Raw genomic sequence first — 25,896 nt, 5'->3', positions numbered from 1 at the left:
TCAGATTTAAATACTTTATTTATCTATGATTATTAACCATGAAACACAAAGATCAAAGTTCTGCTCAATACAGATATGCCTAAAGCTGCTATTTAATGAAATTGAAGTTAAAGTCATATACATTTCAGGCAAAAAACAGTTTGAAAAGCATTACATAAAATGTTCAAAAAGAATTCATATGATGGGATGAAGGATTACAAATCTAGGATTCTCTTCATTTTTTTAATGTTCATCACTATACAAGTAACCACAACTTAAAAGAAGTTATTATACAGAGGAGCATTCACACTGTCAACACTGTTTTCTACTTGAAGTTACACATCAACTCTACAATCCAATGCCCTGAGACTGAACTTTCCGCTCTAGATCCTCCACAATTTTCTTCAGCTGATCAGGATCTTGGAAGAAATGAACATACAGAATTCTCTCGCCTCTACAGCTGAAGCTGCTCGCCAACATTTGACGTTTTGACTTTATGTCATCAGCTATATTTCTGATGATCTGGGGTAGTCGCTGCAATTGATTTTCCAGTCTTTGAAGAGGTTCTGATAGTTCCTTCAAAATAAACAGAAAGTTTAAATAGATAACAATGGAGGTTATAACTAATCACCAGAAACATCTTAAACTGTAATTAATTTGCTTACTTCACATTGTTTTAGAGTATAGCTTTTGTATTTAAATTGTTTAATTGTTGTGTATTTTGTTTTTGTTTTGCTGCTTCAGCTCCAAAATAACAATTATTTTGTTCTCCTCTACATGCTTGTACTAAAGAATGACAATAAACAATCTTGAATCTTGAAATAAACACTTAATTAAGAATATGTAATGTCACATTACCTGCAACTTACATATCCTATCCACAAATATATACACAAAAAGTAAGGAATTGAGAAAATGGCTACTTTGGTAGGAAGATTGAAAAGCAGAATATGGTTTATATGGATAGAAGATATAGTGACTATTTACAGGGGCACAAGAAATTTGTTTAGATTGCTTTGTGAGAGACAAGAAGCAGCAAGACATTTTACAGAGAGATATAAGTGTCCTCATACATGAAACAATCTGTACAAGTAATTAAAAGGGAAAGGGAAAATTCGACAAGGGATGCAGTATATTGCTGACAGCACTTCTGGAGAATCGTTTCAGTCCCTTCCAATAAAAATCTATAGTACATTACGGGCCCTTTGGCCCACAATGTTGTACCAACCATGTAACCTACTCTAGAAACTGCCTAGTTACCCTACCGCATAGCCCTCTATTTTTCTAAGCTCCATGTACTTATCTAAGAGTCTCTTAAAAGACCCTATTGTATCTATCAACAGGCAGTGCATACCATGCACTCATCACTCTGTGTAGAACTTACCCAACATCCTCTCTGTACCTACTTCCAAGCACCTTAAATGCCCCCTCATGTTAATCATTTGAGCCCATGGCAACTGAAGGAATGGTCATTAGAGGTGGAGCAGTTAAAAGTCAAAGACATTCGAGAGATCAGAATGCGAGGAGTGTGGAGATCTACCATGATTCAAGACTGAAAGAGAAATCTTCTTGTGCTGGGTCTATAAAGGAGCTATCCAATCAGTTTTTCCACCTTTTGCCCCTCCCCACCCTCACCTTCCATAATTTTGTTGGTTAGGGAAAGAAAGAACATAGAAATCTGCAGCATATTACAGGTCCTTTGGCCCACAATGTTGTACCAACCATGTAACCTACTCTAGAAACTGCCTAGAATTTCCCTACCGCATAGTCCTCCATTTTCCTAAGCTGAACAGACCTAGAACTGGGAGCACAATTTCAGGATAAGGGGTTTATTTATACATTTAAGACAAATCAGAAATTTCTTTGAGAGGCTCATGAGGTTTGAGAGCTTTTCAAGCTTAAGAGCACTCTACCCGAGAGAACACATTGAATCACAAATATGTTCAAGACTAAGATGATTCATTTTCAATCTAAAGGACAGATGAGTGTTACAGGAAATGATCAGGTAAATTGAGGAGATTGAGACCAGAGGAACCATGTTCAAACTGCCTGAAACAGCCACATGATCTACTCTCATCTGTATTCTCATTTTACATGCAGTTGGCATTTACTCAAAGGGAGGAAAACATTTAGTCAGTTTGCATCAAACTCACCAAGATCAGATATTATAAACCAAAGTATAAAACTCCTTCCACCCCTTGCTACTGTGCCAGACATTCTTATCCTCAATTAACATCAGTTTTCACTGATCCCTCCAAGAAAGACAGATTGTAATCCATTCTGTCTGATCAACAGTCTCCAACAGAAACTCTTTCAAAACCCTCTGCGATAGGCAAAAATAAAGTTAAATTCAGAGGCAGAAAAGAAGGAAAAACTCCCCAGGCAGCAAATCAAGCTATGCAAACCATACAGGAATAATCAAATTTTCTAAAAGTAACATAATTTTTCTGGAAGCTACCAAATTTAGATCAATTCTGCCAAACTAAGTGCAAATCTACAACAAATGTTAGGACCACCAGACTCAAATCAGTTACTTTCGCTAAGTAGTAAAGCTAATCAAAACCTCTACCCGCCCCCCCCATCACCACTACTTTATCATTTCCTGTCAGTCACTTTATTCATAGGCAATCCTGTGCCTAGCATCACATTAGACATAGAATCAATCTATGAATATAAGCTCCCTTATGTATTTGTATTTATCGTGCTTTTTAATATTGTGTTCTTTATCTTATTGTAATTTTTGTGCTGCATCAGATCCAGAGTAACAATTATTTTTTCTCCTTTACGCTTATGTAGTGTAACAATCTTGAACTCCTGAACTTGAAATGATTCCCATGCAGACTTAAAAACACAGCAAGCCTTGGTGTAGATTGTAACTTCTGAACGACACATTAACCATCAGCAGTAAGTTACCTCACAATGCCGTAAAAGCTCTTTGGATCCAGTATACATGATACTCTGAAGTTTCTCAATGTCAGATTCGAGCGTTGACCGCAGATATGACTGCTGGCACATTGTTTCTCTCAACTGGTCCTTTAAATCAGCAATTTCCTGCTGGAGACTTTTGGCTTCCTCCTCCAGACCAGAGTAGGTTTTGAACAGCTGCTGATTGTTGCTTCCCACTAAAATCTCAGAGAGTCTGAAATAAAGAAAGGAAGAAAAAAGCATGTACCTTTGGCTTTAAATCTACATCTTTCTGGAGTTGAGAATTCTAATGATTTACCAATTTAAAGAAATTCCAACATACATCAAATAACTGTCCTTTATCTATACCTATGACCCTTACTTGAGACTCACCCAGTTGCAAAATGTTTCATACACCTTGTTCCTTCCACTTAGGGTCTTGTGGTTCAATGAAGTACCCACATTTTTATAAATTCCAAAGAAAACAGGCATAACTTTCATAGAACAACCTTTTCATCTCAGTATCACTTCTGGCCTGTTCCCAGTACCTTCCTTTAATAAGCTGATCAAAACTATGGATTAATTCAGGTACAGTTCAGCATTTACAGTAAACTAACAATATTTCTCTACTTTTAAAATCCAAATCCATAAGACCATAAGACATAGAAGCAAAGGTAAGCCATTTGGCTCTTCGAGTCTACACTGCCACTCGATTACGGCTCATTTAATTTTCCTTCTCAACCCATTCTCCTGCCTTCTCCTTTATCACCTTTGAACCCCTTACTAATCAACAACCTATCAACTTCTGCTTTAAATATATCCAATGACTTGGCCTTACAGCTGCCTGTAGTAATAAATTCCAAATGTTCACCTCCCTCTGGCTAAGGAAATTCTTCCTCATTTCTCTTCAAAAGGGGCGTCTTTGTATTCTGAGGCTGTACCCTCTGGTCAGACTCTCCAACTATTGGAAACATCATCTGCATGTCCGTTCTATCAAGGGATTTCAATCCCTATGCTAGCACATCCCTTCTTAGATAAGAAGCCCCAAACTGCTCACAGTACTCTAAATTCTAGCCCTCTCAAAATTAATCCATAGAAATAAACCCCAATATGCATTTGCTTTCTTAATTAATTGTTGCACTTGCATATTAGTTACTTGTATTTCCAGTACTAGAATACAGTCGGCCCTCCTTATCCGCGAATTCTGCATGCTCGAATTCAACCAACCGCGTATCGAGAAAACCCAGAAGTGCTCTTCCAGCACTCATCCGAGCATTATTCGCCTCACGTCTCGTTCGTGTGCTACTTTGTTCCTGTGAAAAAATGGCTCCTAAAAAGCAATTAGGTGTTCAAAGCAATTCCTCAAAGGCTAAAAGGGAGTGTAAAGTGCTATCTCTCACCGAGAAAGCAGAAATCTTAGATATTTTGAAAAGTAGCATGTCACATTCTGAAGTGGCCCATAAGGTTGGTAAGAATGAATCAAGTATTCGCACAATAAAGCAGAAAGAAGCTGAAATTCGTGGAAGTGTTAGTGCTGCCCCTACAACAGCAAAAATGGTCTCTCTGGTTCGTGATAAAGTGCTTGCGAAGACTGAGAAAGCATTAAGTGTGTGGCTAGAGGACATGTCACAGAAGCATATCCCTGTTGATGGCCAAATTATACATGAAAAAGCTCAGTCTCTATGAGCATTACTGTGATGGGGTTTATGAGAGCAAGAGAAAAGAGTTTAAGGCTAGTAAGAGAAGGCTGGCTGTCTACATAAAGCGCTACAGCCTCAAGAACGTAAAGATCACGGGAGAATTGGCATCAGCTAATGCCGAGGCCGCAGCAGTGTTCCCAGAGGAGCTCAAGAATCTCATAGAAGAGAAAGGCTACCTTCCAGAGCAATTCTTCAATTGTGATGAAACGGGCTTGTTCTGGAAAAAGATGCCCAATCGTACCTACATCCATAAGAGTGCCCAGCAGGCCCCAGGGCTCAAGGCCTGGAAAGATCGCCTCACTCTGGTGCTGTGTGGCAACGCAGCCGGTCGCATGATCAAGCCAGGACTCATCTACTGAGCAAACAACCGCCAGACCTTAAGAACAGAAACAAAAATTGCCTACTGAGTTCTGGCAACACAACAAGAAGGCTTGGGTGACAGCGATCTTGTTCTTGTTCCACCAGTGCTTCATTCCTGAAGTGAAGAAATACCTTGAAGAGAAGGGGCTGCCATTCAAGGTCCTCCTCATAGTTGACAATGTTCCCGGCCATTCCCAATCTCTCTGCTTGGCCAACGATGTTCCTGCCTCCTAACACTACGTCACTGCCGCAGCCACTTGACCAAGGCATCATCAAGTTACCCACCTCACCTTCAGGAGGATTTGTGCTGCCCTTGATGCTAACCCTGACTGCAGCATCATGAATTTATGGAAGAAATTCACAATTGCAGATGCAATTGTGCTTATTGCAGAGGCTGTAGATGCCATAAAGCATGTTGGAACCCACTATGAAATGAGACAGTCAATAAGTTCAGGGATTGATGCAGAAGTCAGAGATACCGAATGCTGCAAGGGAAGTTAGCGGGGAAGGCTTCTCTGACATGATCAAGGACAATGTCAAAGAACACATAGAAGAGCATAGAGAAACCCTTACCAACGAAGAACTTGAAGATCTGCTGAAAGGCTCTACAGAAGATGATGATGAAGATTTAGAGGAGGCAGAGCCATCAATTTGGACAGTTGAAAAATTTGCAGCAGTTTTTTAACAGGCACAAGTGTTAAAGGATATGATCCTTTGATGGAAGGAAGCCTCCATGTCACTCGAGGGATAACAACATGCCTACAACCACTGCAAGATTTGTTTAATGATGCAAAGAAAAAGAGACAGCTTCCTATAACAATGTTTCTAACTAAAGCATCCGCAATTCTGAAGTCATGACGTTCAACGTTTGAAGATCCTCAGCCCTCAACCTCCACAGTTCCTGACTTTAGTATTAATGAGCCTCCTCCAAAGTTTACTGCATAAACAAGACAGTGTAACAACTACTGTACGGGTATTACAAGTTTTACTCGTTGTTTGATCATTGTTCGCCTCGCATCTCGTTCGCTTGCTGCTTGTGTTGTGAGCAGGAGGGATATGTACAGTCTTTTTTTCTTCTCAATAAGACAGTTTAACTATTTACATTGCATTTCCATTGTATTAGGTGTTATAAGTTCTGTAATCTAGAGATGATTAGAAGTTTTACTCATTGTCTGATCATTGTTCGCCTTGTGTCTCGTTCATTCACTGCTTGTGTTGTGAGCGACAGGAACATGTACAGTAGTTTTTTTTCTTGTCGTATTCCTAAACATTACAGTATAACAACTATTTACATAGCATTTACATTGTATTAGGTATTAATACCTAATACCTAATTAGGTATTACTTAGATTTCTAAGTAATCTAGAGATGATTTAAAGTATATGGATGTGTGTACGATATATGCAAATATTACTCCACTTTAAATAACAGACTTGAGCATCCGCAAATTCTGTTTTCCGCGGGGGTTCCCGGAACCAATCCATCACGGATAAGGAGGGCCGACTCTGTTAAGTCCACTATTATGTCTCTGCATTTCTAAAAAGCCTATCTTTTGATTTTTCCTACCAAAGTGCTTGACCTCACACTTTCTCATCTTTAACTCTATTTGGATAAGGGGTGAGGTACCTAACCTTAACACAAGACAAGACTGCACACTCACAATTCTAAATCCTGACACAGCAACAGCAAAAATTGTTTTCCACCACAATTCGTAATGTCTTGGATCAACATAACCATTTTGTCAGGTCAGAAATCCAATTATGATTCCACATATAAAATAAGAGGAGGAAATGTCGCAGATACTACCCAAGCTGCTCATTACTTTAAGCACCCTCCATTTTCATATCAAACTATAAATTACCTCTTACGTGGGTGAATGTTGGTATGTTAGGAAATTGATGGGAATACGTACAGGGAAAATTAGTGTAGAATGAGATGGCTCAATAAACTAAGTGTCCTTCTGCACTAAGTGGCCACTTTACTGGGTACCTCCTGTACTTAATAAAGTCACCGCTGAGTGTTTGTGGTCTTCTGCTGCTGTAGCCAATACACTGCTTCAAGGTTCAGTGTGTTGTGTGTTCAGATATGCCATTCTGCCCTCCAATGTTGTAGCCTGTCGTTCTTTGAGTAACCATGACCTTCCTTAACTGCTTTGACTGCTCTGACCATTCTCCTCTAACTTCTCTCATTAACAAACGGTTTTTGCCCACAGAACTTCTGCTCACTGCATGTTTTGTTGTATCTTGCACCATTGTCTGCAAACTCTAAAAACGGTTGTGTGTGTAAACCCCAGGAGATCAGCAGTTTCTCAGATACTCAAACCAACCCATCTGGCACCAATGATCATTCCACAGTCAAAAATCACATTTCTTCCCCCATTTTGATGTTTGGTCTGAACAACAAATGAACCTCTTGACCATGTCTGCATGCTTCTATGTACCAAGTCACTGCCATATGATTGGCTGAGTAAATATTTGCATTAATGAACAAGTATACAAGTGTATCTATTAAAATGGCCACTGAGTTTGTCGTAAGGGTACATGAACGGGAAGTCTTGGTTCAACAGTACAGGGCATCAGTGAGACCGAACTAGTACACCATTCAATCTTGAATTGCTTACTTTAGGTAGATAACAGATGCTGTAACCAGGAGCAAACAAAAAAAAAAACTCGTGGAGGAACTCAACTGGTCAGACAGTATCTGGGTAGGTAGAGAGATGATCAACATTTCAGACCACCTTCCACTCTGCTGTCAATCCAAAAACAAGGTCTCAACCCAAAACAGCAACCATTCTTCTTCTTCCACAGATGCTTCCTGACCTACTGAGCTCTTCCAGCAGTTTGCTTTTTGGATGAAGAGTTTTTTTTTGATAAGGAATGATTTAAGTGAGTTTGCCCTATACTCATTGAAGAAAATAAGTGACCTGAAAGTTAACTTCTTTATAGTTCCTGGAATGAGCTGCCAGTGGTCTTGGCAGGTACAACTGCAAAATTGTTCAGGTACATAGAGGGGATGGTCTTGGAGAGTCATGGGCTAAATGCCAGTAAATGGATCTAGCACAGAGGATGCTGGGCTGAACGGTCTGTTTCCAAGCTGTATTGCACTATGACTCTAATTTTAAGAATATTATTGAAACAGAAGGTTATTGGAGGTAGACGGTGTAGATGCTGAGGTTGTTTTCCCTTGTAATATAAAAAATAGACCCGGAATCGGAATTCAAGATGATATCTGAGATGTTGACAAGGAAGAACTTGTTCTCTAAGAAGTTATAATTTCGGATTAAACCTGCACCCTGCAATGGATCCAATGGACTACAAACATTTGTACCAGCCTACCAAGCAGGGCCTCAAAAGCCTTACTGAAGACCACGCACATACAATTCCCTCAAAATATTCAAATTTGAGAGATGGGATTAACTATAAACAAACCCATGACAACTATCCTTAATCAGAATTAAGAGATGACATATGAAATGTTGATAAAAAGCAACTTTTTCTCCAAGAAGTTACTTCAAGCCTTCTAAAGTGAAGAAAATGCTGTTCTTTAAAATAATTATAAGCAAATCAAAATCATATTTGTAACAAATAATAACCAGTGATTGCAAATTAAAATTAATTTATACAGCATGTTATAAGCAAACAATATTTGGTAAAAATTCACACATTTTGTGATCATGTTTTATTATTAAGCTTCCATTTATTTTTTTCCCTCTCTGCTGTATTATGTATTACATTGAACTGCTGCCGCTAAGTTAACAAATTTCTCATCTCATGTCGGTGATAATAAAACTGATTCTGATTATTTGTCAATTTCATTATTTTTTACCATTTGTCAGTTCAGCATTTGGATAGACAATCTCTGACAAGAAAAACCCAAGAAAATGGTACATTTTGACCTCCTTACCTGATAGTAGAGGCATCACTTGAATCGATTAAGGCCCGTTGTTTATTACTTGTCAACAGAGACTTGTCAGACAGCATTTCCAAACGCTGGTCAAAGTCTCCTTTGCGTTGATTCAGCTCTGTGGTCAGATTCTCGAGGTGCCGATGGGTCTCTCTATGTCTACACAGTTCCATTTCGTATGCCAATTGAAGTAGTTCAAATCGAGCTTTCTGTTTGATCAGCTGACTAGCAACCTGGTCCTGCTTGGAGGTATAGTAATCTTGACGAGACATCTGCAGATCAAAATTCCCTTTCACAACCGGCATATTTAAAAGTTGTGTGTTCTCGACAATCAGATCAGGAAGCTCCTTTTTAACTAGCTGTTCAATTTGGTTATTTATCACAGTCAGTTCTTTGGACAAACTGTTCTTCTTGACTTTTGCACCACTTGCATCATCGAGCAGCTGATGGAAAATTAAGTCACATTTCAGTTTTCAACATTTCAATTTAATTGTTTCAATTTATATGTTTATTCTTCTTTCTTTCTCCTAGCAACATCTGTGCTTTTTCATTTTCTAAATGTTCTTTGCTGAAGGTAGTGAGCTGACAGGATACCTCTAATGCTGGCAGATATCAAATTATTTAACAATCAAACTATGCACATTGAACTAACAGGGACAGATTGTTTCATTAGCACTTTCTCATACATTTCCAATTGCAGCTCTTTGGTAGAGTTCAACATAAGCAGGTAAGATTTGCAAGAATGTTGCCTGGACTCAAGGTACTGAGTTATGGAGAGAGGTTGAGCAGGTTGGGATGTTTGCCCACTGGAGGTTTGCAAATGGAGGGGTGATCTTACGGAGGTGTATAAAATTATGAAGCATAGAAAGGGTAAATGCACACAGTGCTGAGGTTTAAGGGGAGAAGGGAGAGATTTTACAGGAACATGGTGATCACATTTTACACTCAGTGATCGGAATATGGAATGAGCTTCCAGAAAAAGTGGTAGAGACAGATACGTTAACAGCATTTAAAGATATTTATCAAGTACATAGTAGATTTAGTGGAATATGGGCCAAACACAGGCTAATAGGACTAGGGCAGATGGAAATCTTGGTTGGCATGGACCACTGGGCCTATTTCCACGCTGTATGGCAAAAGCACCCAGTCAGGAATTCAGCAAGTTGCGTAGAATAACCCCTCGTTGGGTTATTAAAAGAGTTCTGCATTGCAATCTGAACTGAAATAAAAATACATTGAGGGGTTTGCTGTCATGAGTTAAGAACTCAAGGAAAAGAGAGTTCCCCTTTATCAACACTGTGAAAGCCAGAATACCCAGTTATTGTTATCTACACCATACTGATCCCTGTTGCATCAACGAGTTACAGTTTGCCAAATGGAAAATAACTCTAACTCTGTTTTGTGTTAGTCACCACCAACCCTGCATCTATTGGAGTATAAAAGTTGCGACTTGCTATTTGCTAGAGAATGAAATCTTAGGAATGTAGAAGACAATGGTATGTTAATAAGAGGTAGCTAAGAGATGTAGTCAGCTTTGAAACTTGCTATTTGCTATGCATGTATCCAAGATGAAATATTAAGAATGTAGAAGACAATGGTGTGTTAATGAAAGGTAGCTAAGAGATGTAGATTAGAACATGATTAAGTCACGAAATATTAAGAATGTAAACTTGCTATTTGCTAGAGAATGAAATATTAAGAATGTAGAAGACAAGGTAGCTAAGAGAAGTAGATTAGAACATGATTAAGTCAATGGGTAGAAACAACAGTGGCAAGATGTACATGTGGACATGTGATACGCAACTATAGACCGATTACATATGCTAATGCAAATGGACCAGGAGATTGCTATAAAAAATGCTGTGTCCGAGGATCAGTGGGCAATCAGCGACTAGCTCAATGACTGTCTCAGCTTTGATTTGCAAATTAAAGTTTAACCCTTCTTGAAGAATCTTCTGCGTCTCCTAATCATTTGTGGGGCATGAGAAACCACAACACATCCAGTAATCTTTCAGTGGCACTTCATTGAATAGCTCACAACATTTAAATAGCCAAGGTATAGACTGTTATTGGCCAAGTTCTGGAAATTGGAATTATTCTAGATGGGTCTTTGGTGGTCAGCTTGAATGTGGTGAAATGTTTCAGGGCTGGAAGAATATAAAGGTAATACTATCAATAATGACAAGTATGAAAATAATGACTCATTCAACTATTGGTTCTACAGTTGCTCATTTTATCCATGCTAAATCTATTATTACTTCTTAAATTCTCTTGACATCTTTTCTGCCACAAGTTTTTCTTCCCCTCCCCCTTTCCTAATTTGGTACTTGTTCAAAAACTGTTGCATCTGTAACCCTTCCTATTCAGGTGATATGCTGTTGCTCTTGCACAAAAATTCTGTTAAAAAATAACTATTTGCTTTTGTTGGACCAAATTCTGTTAGAAAAGGAAAATCAGACTAACTGAGAAAAGGACTTCAACCAGATTCAGCAAAATACTCAATCATACTGTAAGGAAACGGGCTGAGCATCAAGCACCCATTCACACCTGCTTCCAAGTTTTGATTATACTGTATACCAGGGGCAATTTATCAACAGGTACATCTGTGCAACATTGGAGGACACTGGAGAACTAGAGAGATAGCCATGCAATCAGAGGAAAAATGTATAAAGATTAAGAACAGGTCAGGATTAAACCCAGATCACTGATGCTGTGAGCTACTTGCTACACAACAAATGTTCCTCAAACTAATCTTCACAGAGGTGCAGTAGACCATAACCCCGAACTTTACAATTTTACTTATCGAACTCTAACATTAAGATCCAGTCTCCACCACCTTGAGGGGGCAGTGAATTTCAGAGATTCACTACTGTCGCTGTTTGGAGTTTGTTACTTATCATTAATAAAGAAAACCTCAGCAGCTATACTGTCAAACTCCATTAAGATCTCATATATCTGAGTAAGGTCACCCTTCATTCTTCTTAAAACTCCCAAGGAAGAGACACAAATTGTCCAGGTGTCCAGGTTCTCCTGGCAGGACAACCTTTATCCAAGGAGGTAGCTTGGTGAATCTCCTTTTTACTGCATCAAAAGTTAATATATCATTTATTGATAACCAGCACTGTGATATTTTATTTATTTATTGGTTTATGTTTGTTTATTTTACTTTAATATGGGAGAGGCTCTTCCGGCCTTCGAGCTGCAACGCCCAGCAACCCACCGACTTAGCCCTAGCCTAATCAAGGGGCAACTCACCATAACCAATTAACCTACTAACTAGTACGTCTTTGGACTATGGGAAGAAACTGGAACACCTGAAGGAAACCCACGCGCACACAGGAAGGAACATACAAACTTCTTTACGGAGGACTCTGGAATTGAACTCTGAACTTCAATGCCCCGAGCTGTAATAGCATCCTGATAACCGCTACGCTACTGTGGCACCCACCAGAGGACTGCAGACACTAACTACCTTCTCAAGGTTAATTAGAGATGGACAACATATGGCATTCTTGCCAATGATGCGAAGACCTCAGATACAAATATATATATTTTTTAAATGAGGATGATTTGCCAATTACAGAGCCTGAAATACCCATCTGTGGACCAAGAAACATAAACTGATGTGTCCTATTCTCAACAGTTTGAGAACAGGTCCACTCAGGAGCGATAGTGTACATGGAGTCATAGGAGGTACAGAAGGTACCTAATGAATACTTTGCTTCAGTATTCACCAGGGAAAAGGACCTTGGCAATTGTGGGGATGACTTACAGTGGACTGAAATACTTAAGCACATTAAGAAAGAAGATGTGCTGGAACTTTAGAAAAGCATTAAGTTAGATAAGTCACCGGGACCGGATGAGATACACTGCAGGCCACTGTGGGAAGCAAGGGAGGAGATTACTGAGCCTCTTGCGACGGAAGTACCAGAGGATTGGAGGGTGACAGATGTTGCTCCCTTGTTCAACCTCTCACTGCTACAGGCAGAAGTTCCCATTTGCTTCAAAAAGGCAACAATTATACCAGTGCCTAAGAAGAATAATGTGGGCTGCCTTAATGACTACCACCCGGTAGCAATCACATCGACAGTGATGAAATGCTTTGAGAGGTTGGTCATGACTCCTGCCCCCTCAGCAAGGTCATGGACCCACTGCAATTTGCCTATCGCCACAATAGGTTAATGGCAGACACAATCTCAGTGGTTTTCCACACAGCTTTAGACCACCTGGACAACACAAACACCTGCATCAGGATGCTGTTTATCGACTATAGCTCAGCACTTAATACCATCATTCCCACAATCCTGATTGAGAAGTTTCAGAACCTGGGCCTCTGTACCTCCCTCTGCAATTGGCATCTCAACTTCCTAACAGGAAGACCACAATCTGTGCGGATTAGTGATAACATATCCTCCTCGCTGATGATCAACACTGTTGCACCTCAGGGGTGTGTGCTTTCCCACTGCTCTACTCTCTAGATACCCATGACTGTGTGGCTAGGCATAGCTCAAATACCATCGATAAATTTGTTTATGATACAACCATTGCTGGTAGAATCTCAGGTGGTGACGAGAGGGCGTACAGGAGCGAGATATACCAACTAGTGGAGTGGTGCTGCAGCAACAACCTGACGCTCAACATTAGTAAGATGAAAGAGCTGATTGTGGACTTCAGGAAGGGTAAGACGAAGGAACACGTACCTATCCTCATAGAGGGATCAGAAGTGGAGAGAGTGAGCAGTTTCAAGTTCCTGGGTGTCAAGATCTCCGAGGATCTAACCTGGTCCCAACATATCGATGCAGTTATAAAGAAGGCAAGACAGCAGCTATACTTTATTAAAAGTTTGAAGAGATTTGGTATGTCAACAGATACTCTCAAAAGCTTCTATAGTTGTACTGTGGAGAGCATTCTGACAGGCTGCATCACTGTCTGGTTTGGAGGGGCTACTGCACAGGACAGAAAGAAGCTGCAGAGGGTTGTAAATCTAGTCAGCTCCATCATGGGCACTAGCCTACAAAATACCCAGGACATCTTCAGGCAGTGGTGTCTCAGAAAGGCAGCTTCCATTATTAAGGACCTCCAGTACCCAGGGCATGCCCTTTTCTCACTGTTACCATCAGGTAGGAGGTACAGAAGCCTGAAGGCACACACTCAGCGATTCAGGAATAGCTTCTTCCCCTCTGCCATCTGATTCCTAAATGGATGTTGAATCTTTGGATACTACCTCACTTTTTTGTAATATACACTAGTTTTGTTTTAGCACATTTTTAAAAAATCTATTCAATTTACATATACTGTAATTGATTTACTTAATAAATTATTTTTTCTCTCTGCTAGATTATGTATTGCATTGAACCGCTGCTGCTAAGTTAACAAAATTTCATATCACATGCCGGTAATAATAAACTTGATTCTGATTCTGAAGAAAGGGAGTAGAGATAACCCAGGAAATTATAGACCATTGAGCCTGACTTCAGTGGTGGGCAAGTTGTTGGAGAAGCTCCTGAGAGGCAGGATCTATGAGTTTTTGGAGAGGCGTAATTTGATTAGGGATAATCAGCTTGGCTTTGTCAAGGGCAGGTCATGTCTTATGAGCTTGACTAGATTCTTTGAGGATGTAACAAAACACAATGATGAAGGTGGAGCAGTAGATGTAGTGTATATGGATTTCAGTAAGGCATTTGATAAGGTTCCCCATGCAGGGCTCCTTCAGAAAGTAAGGAGGCATGGGATCCAAGGAGACCTTGCTTTGTGGATCCAGAATTGTCTTACCCACAAAGGGCAAAGGGTAGTTGTAGATGGTTCATATTCTGCATGAAGGTCGGTGACCAGTGTTGTCTACAGGGATCTGTTCTGGGACCCCTCCTCTTTGTGATTATAAATGACCTGGATGAAGAAGTAGAAGGGTGGGTTAGCAAGTTTGCTGATGACATAAAGGTCGGGGGTGTTTGGATAGTGTGAAGGGTTGTCAGAGGTTACAGCGGGACATCGATAAGATGCCTAGAAGGCAGGTGGATTTCAACCCAGATAAGTGTGAAGCATTTTGGTAGGGAAAATTTGAAAACAGAATACATTATTAATGGTAAGACTCTTGGCAGTGTGGAGGATCAGAGGGATCTTGGGGTTTGTGTCCACAGAACACTCAAAGCTGCTGTGCAGGTTGACAGTGTTGAAAAGAAGGTGTATGGTGTGTTGGCCTTCATCAACTGTGCGATTGAGTTCAACAGCTGTGAGGTAATATTACAGCTATAAAAGACCGGTCAGACCCCACTTGGAGTACTGTGTTCAGTTCTGGTCATCTCATTAAAGGAAGGAAGTGGATACTATAGAGAGAGTGCAGAGGAGATTTACAAGGATGTTGCCTGGATTGGAAAGCGCGCCTTATGAGAATAGGTTGAATGAACTTGGCCTTTTCTCCTTGGAGCGACGGAGGATGAGAGATAACCTGATAGAGGTGTATAAGATGATGAGGGGCATTGATTGTGTGGATAGCCAGGGACTTTTTCCCAGGGCTGAAATGACTAACACGAGAGGGCATAGTTTTAAGGTGCTTGGAAATGGGTACTGAAGGGATGTCAGCCTTAACATTTTTCATACAGAGAGAAGTGGGTGTGTGAAATGCACTTCCTGCGGCAGTGGTGGAAGCAGATACAATAGGATCTTTTAAAAGCCTCTTAGATAGATACATGGAGCTTAGAAAAAAATAGAGGGCTATGCGGTAGGGAAATTCTAGACAATTTACATGGTTGACACAACATTGTGAGTCAAAGGGCCTGTAATGTTCTCAATGTTCTATGTTCAATATATATAACCTCTTGCACAATATTTGGTGATTAAATCAGAATTTTATAAACCTGAAATGTTAATTCTCTATCTCTGCCTGGCCAGTAGAGTGTTGTCAGCATTTTATGCACAACTTCCTTGCATTTATATTCAACATCACTACAAAAGCCAAGGGTTGGTTACAAATTAAAATGATTACTGATTATTTGCTCAGTCCTGCCAAGAGCACAATTTTATTCACTATTACTAACTCTCCACTCCACCCAAAGGATTATGCTCCTCTAACAGACAAGGTTTCAAACTATTATTTCCCAATACAATAATAAAAATTACCTTTCGGCTTCGTATGGAGGAGATTATCTGTTCCATGTGTTGAAGTCTAGCCTCCGTACCTTGTTCTTTTGCCTTCATCAAAATTACCTGGTGCTGGCTACTGCTGTATGCTGCTTGGATTCGACCCATTTGTTGCCTGTATTCTTCAAGGGCCTCATTACACTCTCCATGTATAGGCTGAGAAGTTAAGTCCACCAGCTGAAACTTTTCCACATCAGAGCTTCCGACCAGCTCCGCAATGCCCTTAAACAGCTGTTTCTTGGTATATTCTGTGAGAGCAGCTGTGCATTGCTCTTCTTGCTGCAGATAATGGTCCAATACAAGTTGTGACAGGAAGACAACCTCTTGCTCTGCTCTCTTCATTGACTCTACGTTTGAGTATGTAGAGCTAAGCTCCTGAACTTCTTCTTGAATCTTTAACAGTGTGCGATTTAATTCAGCATTTTCAACACTTAGGAGTTCACGTGTCTCTCTTATCAGTCTGGCACATTTTTCCTCCTCATCCCTTAGCTGCATTGGTAAATTATGTATCCGATTGGCCATTACTTGTTGCTTATTTCGTCGCTGGATTTTAAGACTTCGAGTCAACTGTAGTGCCTCAGCTTCCTTTTCCAGCTCCTCAATGGTCAGCTCAGTCAAATTACCATATTTTGACTTCACATCTTTAGGACATATCTCCAAGACCTTATCCAAGTCTTTCTGATCCAACAAGCGATCTTCAACTTCAAGTCTTTCCAGCCCACTCAACTCTTCATCTGTTAATACACTCTGTCCATTTACAGTACTGCAGAACCATTCTACAAACATTCTTTCATCGCCAATGTCAAACCACCAATCAAAATGCTCCCCATTTAATTGATTGGCATTGGGATAACCAATTTTCTTTAATGTCTCTACAAATATTCTCCCATTCATTGTGGTCAGTACATGATAATTTTTCTGGGGTCTGAATGAAAGAAGATTTAAAATATCCAACTGCAACAAAGTGGTATGCTGGATATCTGTTTTAATCTCAAGCAGAAACAATATATTAACTCAACTTACAGAAATGTAACAGCATTTCTAGAAACAAAAAGAAAGGCCTGGAGATCAAAAATATCACAATAACATTCTCCTAATGAAAAAGGGTCCTTTCCGTTCAGTATTTAAACCAATATGGTGGCAATGATTCAGTGAGCAGGATCACAATGACTTGTCTGCTCAATGTTCTATCCCACTAGAAACTTTTTTTAAAATTTGGTTTGGAGGTGCTTTAAGCTTAATTTTGAGCACAGTCCTTTTAAGTTTTTAAATAACTGACTTAAAGAAACTCCAAATCACTTCTTCGGTGGGAACAAAATTAACAAAAAAAGTTGGCAGAAATACCATTAACAGGGTATTTAATGATTTAATGTACATAATCATCTATCATGCTTCATTCACACTTTTAAACAGAATTGTATTATTAATCATCAACAGAACACTGAAAACTCACTCCTGTAACAAGAAATGCTCAATTCTGACCATAATATACAAATGTACAAATTTGATAATTTCATCAGACTTCAAAATGCAATTCCAATATGTGCATCTTTCCATCAATTAAAACAAACATTTAAAAGCCTTTGTCTCTATAAACTTAATACAAGATTATTTACAGATTTTTTTCACAGATTCTTTAGCACCTCTAATAGAGTGCATTTAGTATGATACATAATCAGAAACAAATTTCATTCCAAAATATGGACAATCTTACAAAAATATATAGGTAGAACAATGGCTTAATTTCAAATTGAGTACTAAAGAGCTAACTTTTCTAAAGAATAACATGGACATGTTGGGGTGAACAAAATACAGTTAAAGTCTCAATCCTAAAGAAATATTATAAACCATTACAACTGCGGCTGTACAGATTTACCCGGTCCTAATAGATCCTGGGTCCCATTGGCCGAGATCCCGGAAATGCCAGGAGGGGCGTTCCAATCGGTACAGACCCAAACAGCACTGTTCCCAGTGACCCAGACGCTGAAGGCTGCAGGTGATTTGCTCCCATTGGACGGGGCGGTCGATGAGGTGTACCCAATGGCCAAGAAGCTGAAGCAGCAGGGCGAGGCGCTCCCATTGGGCGAGGGGACGGGTGAGGATTCCCCATTGGGCGAGGGGCCGGGTGTGGATTCCCCATTGGGCGAGGGGCCGGGTTTGGATTCCCCATTGGGCGAGGAGACAAGTGAGGATTCCCCATTGGGCGAGGGGCCGGGTTTGGATTCCCCATCGGGCGAGAGGTCGGGTTTGGATTCCCCATCGGGCGAGAGGTCGGGTTTGGATTCCCCATCGGGCGAGGGGCCGGGTTTGGATTCCCCATCGGGCGAGGGGCCGGGTTTGGATTCCCCATCGGGCGAGGGGCCGGGTTTGGATTCCCCATCGGGCGAGGGGCCGGGTTTAGATTCCCCATCGGGCGAGGGGCCGGGTTTAGATTCCCCATCGGGCGAGGGGCCGGGTTTAGATTCCCCATCGTGCGAGGGGCCGGGTTTAGATTCCCCATCGGGCGAGGGGCCGGGTTTAGATTCCCCATCGGGCGAGGGGCCGGGTTTAGATTCCCCATCGGGCGAGGGGCCGGGTTTAGATTCCCCATCGGGCGAGGGGCCGGGTTTAGATTCCCCATCGGGCGAGGGGCCGGGTTTGGATTCCCCATCGGGCGAGGGGCCGGGTTTGGATTCCCCATCGGGCGAGGGGCCGGGTTTGGATTCCCCATTGGGCGAGGGGCCGGGTTTGGATTCCCCATTGGGCGAGGGGACGAGTGAGGATTCCCCATTGGGCGAGGGGATGGGTGGGGATTCCCAATTGGCCGGGGAGCCGAAGCCATCTTTGGCCGGGCAGCCGAAGACACCGGTATTGGCGCCATCTTTGGCTGGGGAGCCGAAGCCGCTAGGAGTACCGGCCCCCTTGGCCGGGGAAGCAGGGCACCTGGGTGAGGACCACCCATTGGCCGGGGAGCCGGGTGAGCGCCGCTCATTGGCCAGGGAGCCACCGCTCCTAGGTGAGGTCCGCCCATTGACCGGGGTGCCAACAGGAGTTCTTCCATTGGCCGATGAGCCAACAGAGGCATTTCCATTGGCTGAGAAGCTGAAGCCTGGAGAGAAGCTCCCATAGGTCGAGGCGCCGAAGCAGCTGAATAAGGTGCGCTCATTGGTCGAATCCCCAAAAGAGGCACCTTTGGCCGCGTAGCAGGAGCAGCCGGATGAGGCACGCTCATTGGCTGAGGAACAGAACTCTGATGGGCTGTTCCCATTGGCCGAGGACCTGACGCCTGGAGGGGTGTTCCCATTGGCCGAGGACCTGAAGCATAAAGCGGGGCTCCTATTTGCCTAGGGGGTGGAGTAGCCGAGTGAGCGGCTCCTATTGGCCGATATGCCGAAGCAGACAAATAATGGGCGTTAATAGGCTGAGTCGCATGAGAGGCCGAGTGAGGGACGCCCATTGGTCCAAGCGCTGGAGAGACCTTGTTTGGCGCGCCCATACGCCCGGATTGCGGATGGATTGTATGAGAGGCTGTCATTGACCGAGATACCTGTGGGGTTTGGTATGGTGCTGCCATTGGTCGAGCTAGCGACCGTGCGGAGTGAGGCGCTCTCATTGGCCCAGCCGACTGCCGAGCCATTGCTCCGCGTATGGAAGACGCGTCGCGAGGCCCCCCCAGTACCCTGTGCGTAGAGGGTTCAGGACCAGTTAGCCTCATTGGCTGAGACGCCAGTCGCGTTGGATGCGGCGCTCCAATTGGTTTAGGAACCGGCAGCGCGAGTTCAGGAGCTCCCATTGGCCGAAGCGTCAACCATGCAGGGTGAGGCGCTCCCATTGGCTACCAAAGGGGGAAAAAAAGCGCCAAGTCCGCTCCAGTAGGTTTCCTACGAAATGTGCGGGTGCACCCTTAAATACATCGACCACTCCAGCGCCTAATGTGCGGTTCGAGTTGGCAACGGCCGAGGAGTTTCAAACATTGGTCGTCCCACCCCCCATTCTCCTCGATAGAACTTGAGTTCAATGGAGCAGGTCCGATTCACGCCTCACATTTTGTTTTCCTCTCTGATGCGGCGGTTCAGATAAATACTTCAAACACAAGTAAAACTAACCTGCCCGTCTATCGCTGGTCCGCCCTCAGTCGTTGCTGTCCGTTAGCACGCACGCCACCGGAAAACAAAGCCGACGAACCGACGTGGTGTGGTAAGAAGTTGCGCTACTAAACCCGCCTAGAGCTTGTGGTGTGGTTTTCGGCAGCGCCACTGCTGGTGGGAGGTCAATATCGCAGGCGCAGCGCCGTTCCTAGTGGGAGGTCAATGTCACAGGCGCGGCGCAGCGCTGCTCCTGGTGGGAGGTCAATGTCACAGGGACAGCGCCGCTGCTGGTGGGGTCAATATCGACACAGCCGATCGAGCTCCGTTGCAATGGCCGCTGAGGACTACACATGGAGTTAAGCGCCTCGGCTTGGAGAGTTGGTGTGGTGGGAGCTGCGGCTGGAAGTCGTCCCGGAGAAACCGAGCCGAACGCGGGCATGATTTCAAGTACGTTGGCCTGGTCAGAGGCCGGTGGGGCGCTGGTGACTTCCCCGAACCAGGACACCGTTCAAAATCCGCGGAGACGGGGAGTCACTCCGGCCCCTGCGCTGCCCGGCCTCAGACTCGTGTTTAGCGTGTAAAACTTCGTATCCTGATGTAGCGCCTGGGGAGTTGAGGTCAGCTTATTCAATCTGAAGTATAAAGCGTTTTTGGTAATTATGTTGCTGCGCACTAATGTGACAGAAACGAGATGGATAGTCACAATTTTCTTCCCAGGATAGAGGAGCGTGAAACTAGAGGGCAGAAGCTCAAAGTAACAACTACTGTATAACATTCTGGAGGAGCTCAGCAGGTCAGGCAGCATCTATGGAAAGGGATAAATAGTCGACTGCCCATCTGGTGAAGAAGGGCCTCGGCTGCCTGACCTGCTAAGTTCCTCCTGTGTGTTACTGTGGATTTTCAGCGTCTGCAGAATCTCTGCTGTTTATGACCGGCAGAAGGTGAGAAAGGGGGAAACTAAAAGGCTTAATGGCCCTGGAGGAAAACTCAGTGAGCCGAGTAGTATCGGGGGAAATAAATTATTGGTGTTTTATGAACCCTACAAGGGTTGATCTAAAATGTCGAACGAGATGGTCCGGAAGAGGCTCCAAAAAACGATCCCAGTCACGTAACGGTTAATGTATGATGAGGAGTAGTTGATGGCACCTGTACTCAGAAGTGTAGTGGGAGGATCTCATTGAAACCTAGAGTTCTGAAAGCTTTGGTTAATGGCTGTCTGAGGGTCTAGGATCTGAGTGCATGGCAGCTCCCAAAATATACTGGAGGAACTCAGCAGGCCAAGGTAACATCTATGGGGAAAATAAGTACAGTTGACATTTCAGGCCAAAACCCTTTGGTAGGACTAAAGGCAAAAGGATGAGTAGATTTAAAAGGTGGGGGGAAAGGAGAGAAGCACAAGGTGATGGGTGAAACCAGGAGGGGGAAGGATGAAGTAAAGAGTTGGGGTTGATTGGTGAAAGACCTGGTGAAGGGGGGAGTCCAATAGGAAATGATAGAAGACCTTGGAAGAAAGAAAAGGGGGAGTCGAGCACCAGGAGAGGCAATGGGCAGGCAAGGAGATGAGAGAGGGAAAAGGGAATGGTGGTGCAGGGGGGTTATTGCCAGAAGTTCAGGAAATCAATGCCATCGTGTTGGAGGCTGCCCAGAGAGAATATAAGGTGTTGTTCCTGCATCCTCAGTGTGACCTCATCGCGACTTCATGCCATCGGGTTGGAGGACGCATCTCCAGGTTAAAGGTATATTTCTTTAAAACTGAGATGATAAGGTTAGTGTTTCTGTGAAATTCATAGGAGACCAAGTGCGTGGGTGTATTTGAGTTCTGGCTGCCTAGATACGCAAGCCAGAGCAGTACAATATGGAGAGCACGATGTTGCTCATGTAGCAAGTTTTCCCTCTCCACACATCTGACGAACCCAGAGGGATGACAGAGACCAATATTGTTTGGTACCAGCAGCTTTGCAGCAGTTGCCAGTCGGTGTTCAACTCAACGTAGGGGCCCCAGCTCCAGATTTTCCCCTCAGGGTTTACTCCCAAAGCCTTCCCCATGAGTGGGTATAACTGCAAGGCAGCGGGGGCTTGAGATCAGAGTTTCCCTTCTGGATGAGCTGCCAACCACGGCTGATGAGCTCCACCTGCACGAAGTGACTAGTTTTAGTGCCTTTGTCCCTTCTGTCAGTAGACATGGTTCAGCCAGGCTTAGTAACTAAGTCACACGCGAAAGCCAGGAACTGGACGGGTGTAATTAAGGCAGCAATTAGGTTCTCGATTAAAGAAGGTCAAAGATACAATGAAGAAGTGACAGAACGGGGATGAAAAAAGATTATCCGTGATTGACTAGCAGAGCAGCATCGATTCAGCATCAATGCCTTAATTCTGTTCCTGTGTTTGGTCTTGTGGCTTGGTCCATTCCTCACAGCTGAAGTAAGTCTTCCCCAATTTTACTTTTAATTGTTCATTCCACTTTTTTGTAGCATTTACCATAGAAGCTCCTCAATCTCCTCCTTAACGCTATTCCGCTTTATTTAGGAGAGCCTACCATTGTTAACAACTGAGTATAGTTCTTCCTGCATAGTTCGTTTTGTATATCTCTCCCACTCATTAATGATCATGTGTTCCTTAGTCCAAGGCAAGCAGATTATGCCTTTTAGAGTGATTTGGTGGAGGAACTCAGCAGGACAAACAGTATCAAGTCATTAGAGCACTGCAGTGTAGAAACAACCCCTGCAGCTCATTCTAGTACCTACAGAACCGTTTATCTACCTGACCCGCACCTGGCCCATATCTCTCTATGCTCCTGTCATCCATGTAACTTTCTAAACTTCACTTAAGATTATGTCCCTCATATTAGCCATTTCCATCCTGAGAAAATCTCTGGCTATCCACTCAATATATGCCTCTTATCACCTTGTAACCCTCTCACTGTAGGTTCTTAATGACTTGGCTGTTACTGTGAATGCAAACTAACAGCAAAATAACTCAACAATGCATGGGAATAATGATGAAAGGCCATTACCGGTAAATAAACACATCTAGGATGGATATGATTTAGGAAAACATAGAAGTTTGTATGTTCTAAAGGAAAATAAGACAATTACCTATCTGAATGCTAACAGACACCCATGCAAATTTACTGTTCACCAGGAAGCAGTAATTTAGCTCATACTAGTATGAACTTGGATTGAAATGATATTGACAAATTGTCTCAAGCTATAGCAAACAAAATAAAGGGCTTGTCATATATGTCAGTCTGTAGTGTGCACAATTGCTGGAGCTTGTTGTCATGTAATCAATCCAGTTTACTTCAGTCTGTTTACTCACAGTACCAAAACCAGTCAAAGCAAAAGAAGCAAATCTTTCTTTAAATATCCACACAGCATCCAAGGAAAGTTGTCGAACTGTCTTCTCCTGCCCTTTCTCCAATGTCGTCTGCTTGCTAGTTAACTGAAAGGTATCTGCACGTTCCCTGTGAGACCATGGTCTACATGAGGATTTTCTGATATCTGTCCCTCTCCTTCCAAATTTTGTTCTGTAAGTGTGTCACCATGTTCTTCCACCACATTGTTGTTCATTTCTTTTCTCCTTATTTCTCAAAACTTTGATCTCATGCTCTTTCTAGATTGGCTACCTGTTTTGTTTTCCCAGAGCATCTTATTAGCCAAAATGTTAACAAGTCAAATCCTAAAAGTCCTAATAAAAGTCTAACTTTATTTTTATTTTAAAAAAACAAGTGAAATACCTGATTTAAAACTATATAGGTACTTAGAAAGCATATAGCACAATACAGGCCCTTCGGCCCACAAAGCTGTGCCGAACATATCCCTACTTTAGAACTACCTAGGGTTTACCCATAGCCCTCTATTGTTCTAAGCTCCATGTAGCTATCCAGGAGTCTCTTAAAAGGCCCTATCATTTCTGCCTTCGTCGCCAACGCCAGCATCCCATTCCACACGCTCACCACTCTCTGCGTTTTTTTTAAAAAAAAACAACTTACCCCGACACCTCTACCTACTTCCAAGCACTTCAAAACTATGCCCTTGTGTGCTGAGGGAAAAGCCTCTGGCTAGCCACACGATCAATGCTTCTCATTAATTATCTTGTATACCTCTATCAGGTCGCCTCTCATCCTCCATCACTCCAAGGAGAAAAAGCCGAGTTCACTCAACCTATTCTCATAAGACATGCTCTCCAATCCAGGCAACATCCTTGTAAATCTCCTCTGCACCTTTTCTATAGTTTCCACGTCCTTCCTATAGTGAGGCGACCAGAAATGAGCACAGTACTTCAAGTGGGGTCTGACCAGGGTCGTATATAGCTGCAACATTACCTCTTTGCTTTTAAACTCAATCCCACAATTGATGAAGACCAATGCACCGTATTCCTTCTTAACCACAGAGTCAAGCTGCATAGCAGCTTTGAGTGTTCTATGGACTCGGGCCCCAAGATCCTTCTGATCCTCCACACTGCCATGAGTCTTACCATTATTGCTATATTCTGCCATCATATTTGACCTACCAAAATGAACCACCTTTGTGTCATCAGAAAATTTACTAACCCATTCCTCCACTTCCTCATCTAGGTCATTTATAAAAATCACAAGGAGTAGAGGTCCCAGAACAGATCCCTGAGGTACACCACTGTTCACCGGCCTCCATGCAGAATATGACCCATGTACAACCAGACTTTGTTTTCTGTGGGCAAGCCAGTTCTGGATCCACAAAGCAATTTCTCTTGGATCCCAGACCTCCTTACTTTCTCAACAAGCCTTGCACGAGGCACCTTCTCAAATACCTTGCTGAAATCCATATACACTACATCTACTACTCTTACTTCATTAACGTGTTTAGTCATATCCTCAAAAAATTCAATCAGGCTCATAAGGCACGGCCTAGCTTTGACAAAGTCATGCTGGCTATTCCTAATCATGTTATGCCTCTCCAAATGTTCATAAATCCTGCCTCTCAGGATCTTCTCCATCAACTTACCAACCACTGAAGTAAGAAGTAAGAATATTATCAAGTATGTCTTGTAATTAAAGGAATATTTTTAAAATAGATGTGCATTTTGAGGAGATAGACAGAAAAATAAAATACTTAAAAGGATAACTGAATTACTAAAATAATGTGTGGTCTTAAACCAGGATATTACAATCCTGCCGCGCCAAAGTAGTCATGTCCTCATGACTTTGTAAACCTTTGGAATTTATCAAGCTCATTATTAACACAACAGTCGTACCCAGTAACAATAACAGTTATGTTCATGCTTTCCAACAGAGTTTAGGCATACAGCTTGCAGCATTCAAATTAATTAAGTAACTGCAGGACCTCCAATCCACTTGTAAATGGAATAAACATAATTGACTCAACACTCTGATTTCCAGATGTGTCATATGCCAGCCTGTTTGGAGTTTTCCTGACTGGGGTCTTGTCTGTTTCATCTTCCTTTAATAGTTGATTTTCAGTCAGTATTTCATTAGTTTGAGTCTTTTCTCTTCACAGTTCATGCTTACTCTGAGATGTCTCGTCCTGTCCATCATTTGTTCCTTTCTGCAATTCAGTTTTTCCTGCCCTCTGACCAAACTCTGCTTCATCATCAATAATTTTGGAGTGCGTTTCCCTTTCACTATCTAATGTCACTTTTGGTTGTCCAGTAGTTGTATTCCCCACTATACCCAGGTGCTCCCTGCCCTAGAGGTAAAAGATGGGGACTTTTTACAGGACCATTTTCTATTTTGTGGTTTCAACTGAAAAACTGGCAGATTAGGCATCTGGCTCTCCACCATGTAGGGTGTAGAAGCCCAGCAGTCGGACGTTTTAATGGTTTCCTTGTAGTTCATAAGCTTTTTGCAG

General features: G+C 42.5%; 2 protein-coding genes across 5 annotated transcripts in view; one reads left to right on the top strand and one right to left on the bottom strand.

The window, feature by feature from the left end:
* On the bottom strand, positions 1-20,193 carry haus3 (HAUS augmin-like complex, subunit 3). Of its 2 annotated transcripts, none has more exons than XM_059974175.1 (5): positions 20,069-20,193; positions 15,963-16,973; positions 8,847-9,289; positions 2,893-3,118; positions 1-555 (listed from the first exon to the last, which is right to left on the bottom strand). In XM_059974175.1, the coding sequence occupies exons 2-5, from the start codon at positions 16,875-16,877 to the stop codon at positions 328-330; spliced, it is 1,812 nt and encodes a 603-aa protein (XP_059830158.1). In that variant the 5' UTR covers positions 16,878-16,973; positions 20,069-20,193; the 3' UTR covers positions 1-327. The 2 variants fall into 2 exon arrangements, with proteins under 2 accessions (XP_059830158.1, XP_059830159.1); XM_059974176.1 differs by having other exon boundaries at positions 15,963-16,963; positions 20,069-20,144.
* LOC132396548 (PRELI domain-containing protein 1, mitochondrial-like) overlaps positions 19,287-25,896 on the top strand; it is a 64,179-nt gene continuing 57,569 nt past the window's right edge. Inside the window, exon 1 of one of the 3 annotated variants that reach the window (XM_059974179.1) lies at positions 19,287-20,159. The gene's annotated coding sequence lies outside the window, so the exon portion shown is untranslated. Of the gene's footprint in view, positions 20,160-20,322; positions 20,498-25,896 lie in introns of those variants that run through there. The other 2 variants (XM_059974177.1, XM_059974180.1) reach the window with 2 other exon arrangements.

The sequence above is a fragment of the Hypanus sabinus genome, chromosome 7, assembly GCF_030144855.1.
Source record: "Hypanus sabinus isolate sHypSab1 chromosome 7, sHypSab1.hap1, whole genome shotgun sequence".
Classification (NCBI taxonomy): domain Eukaryota; kingdom Metazoa; phylum Chordata; class Chondrichthyes; order Myliobatiformes; family Dasyatidae; genus Hypanus; species Hypanus sabinus.
Note: the sequence above shows the minus strand (reverse complement) of the source record. Positions and strands in the feature narration are given on the sequence as shown.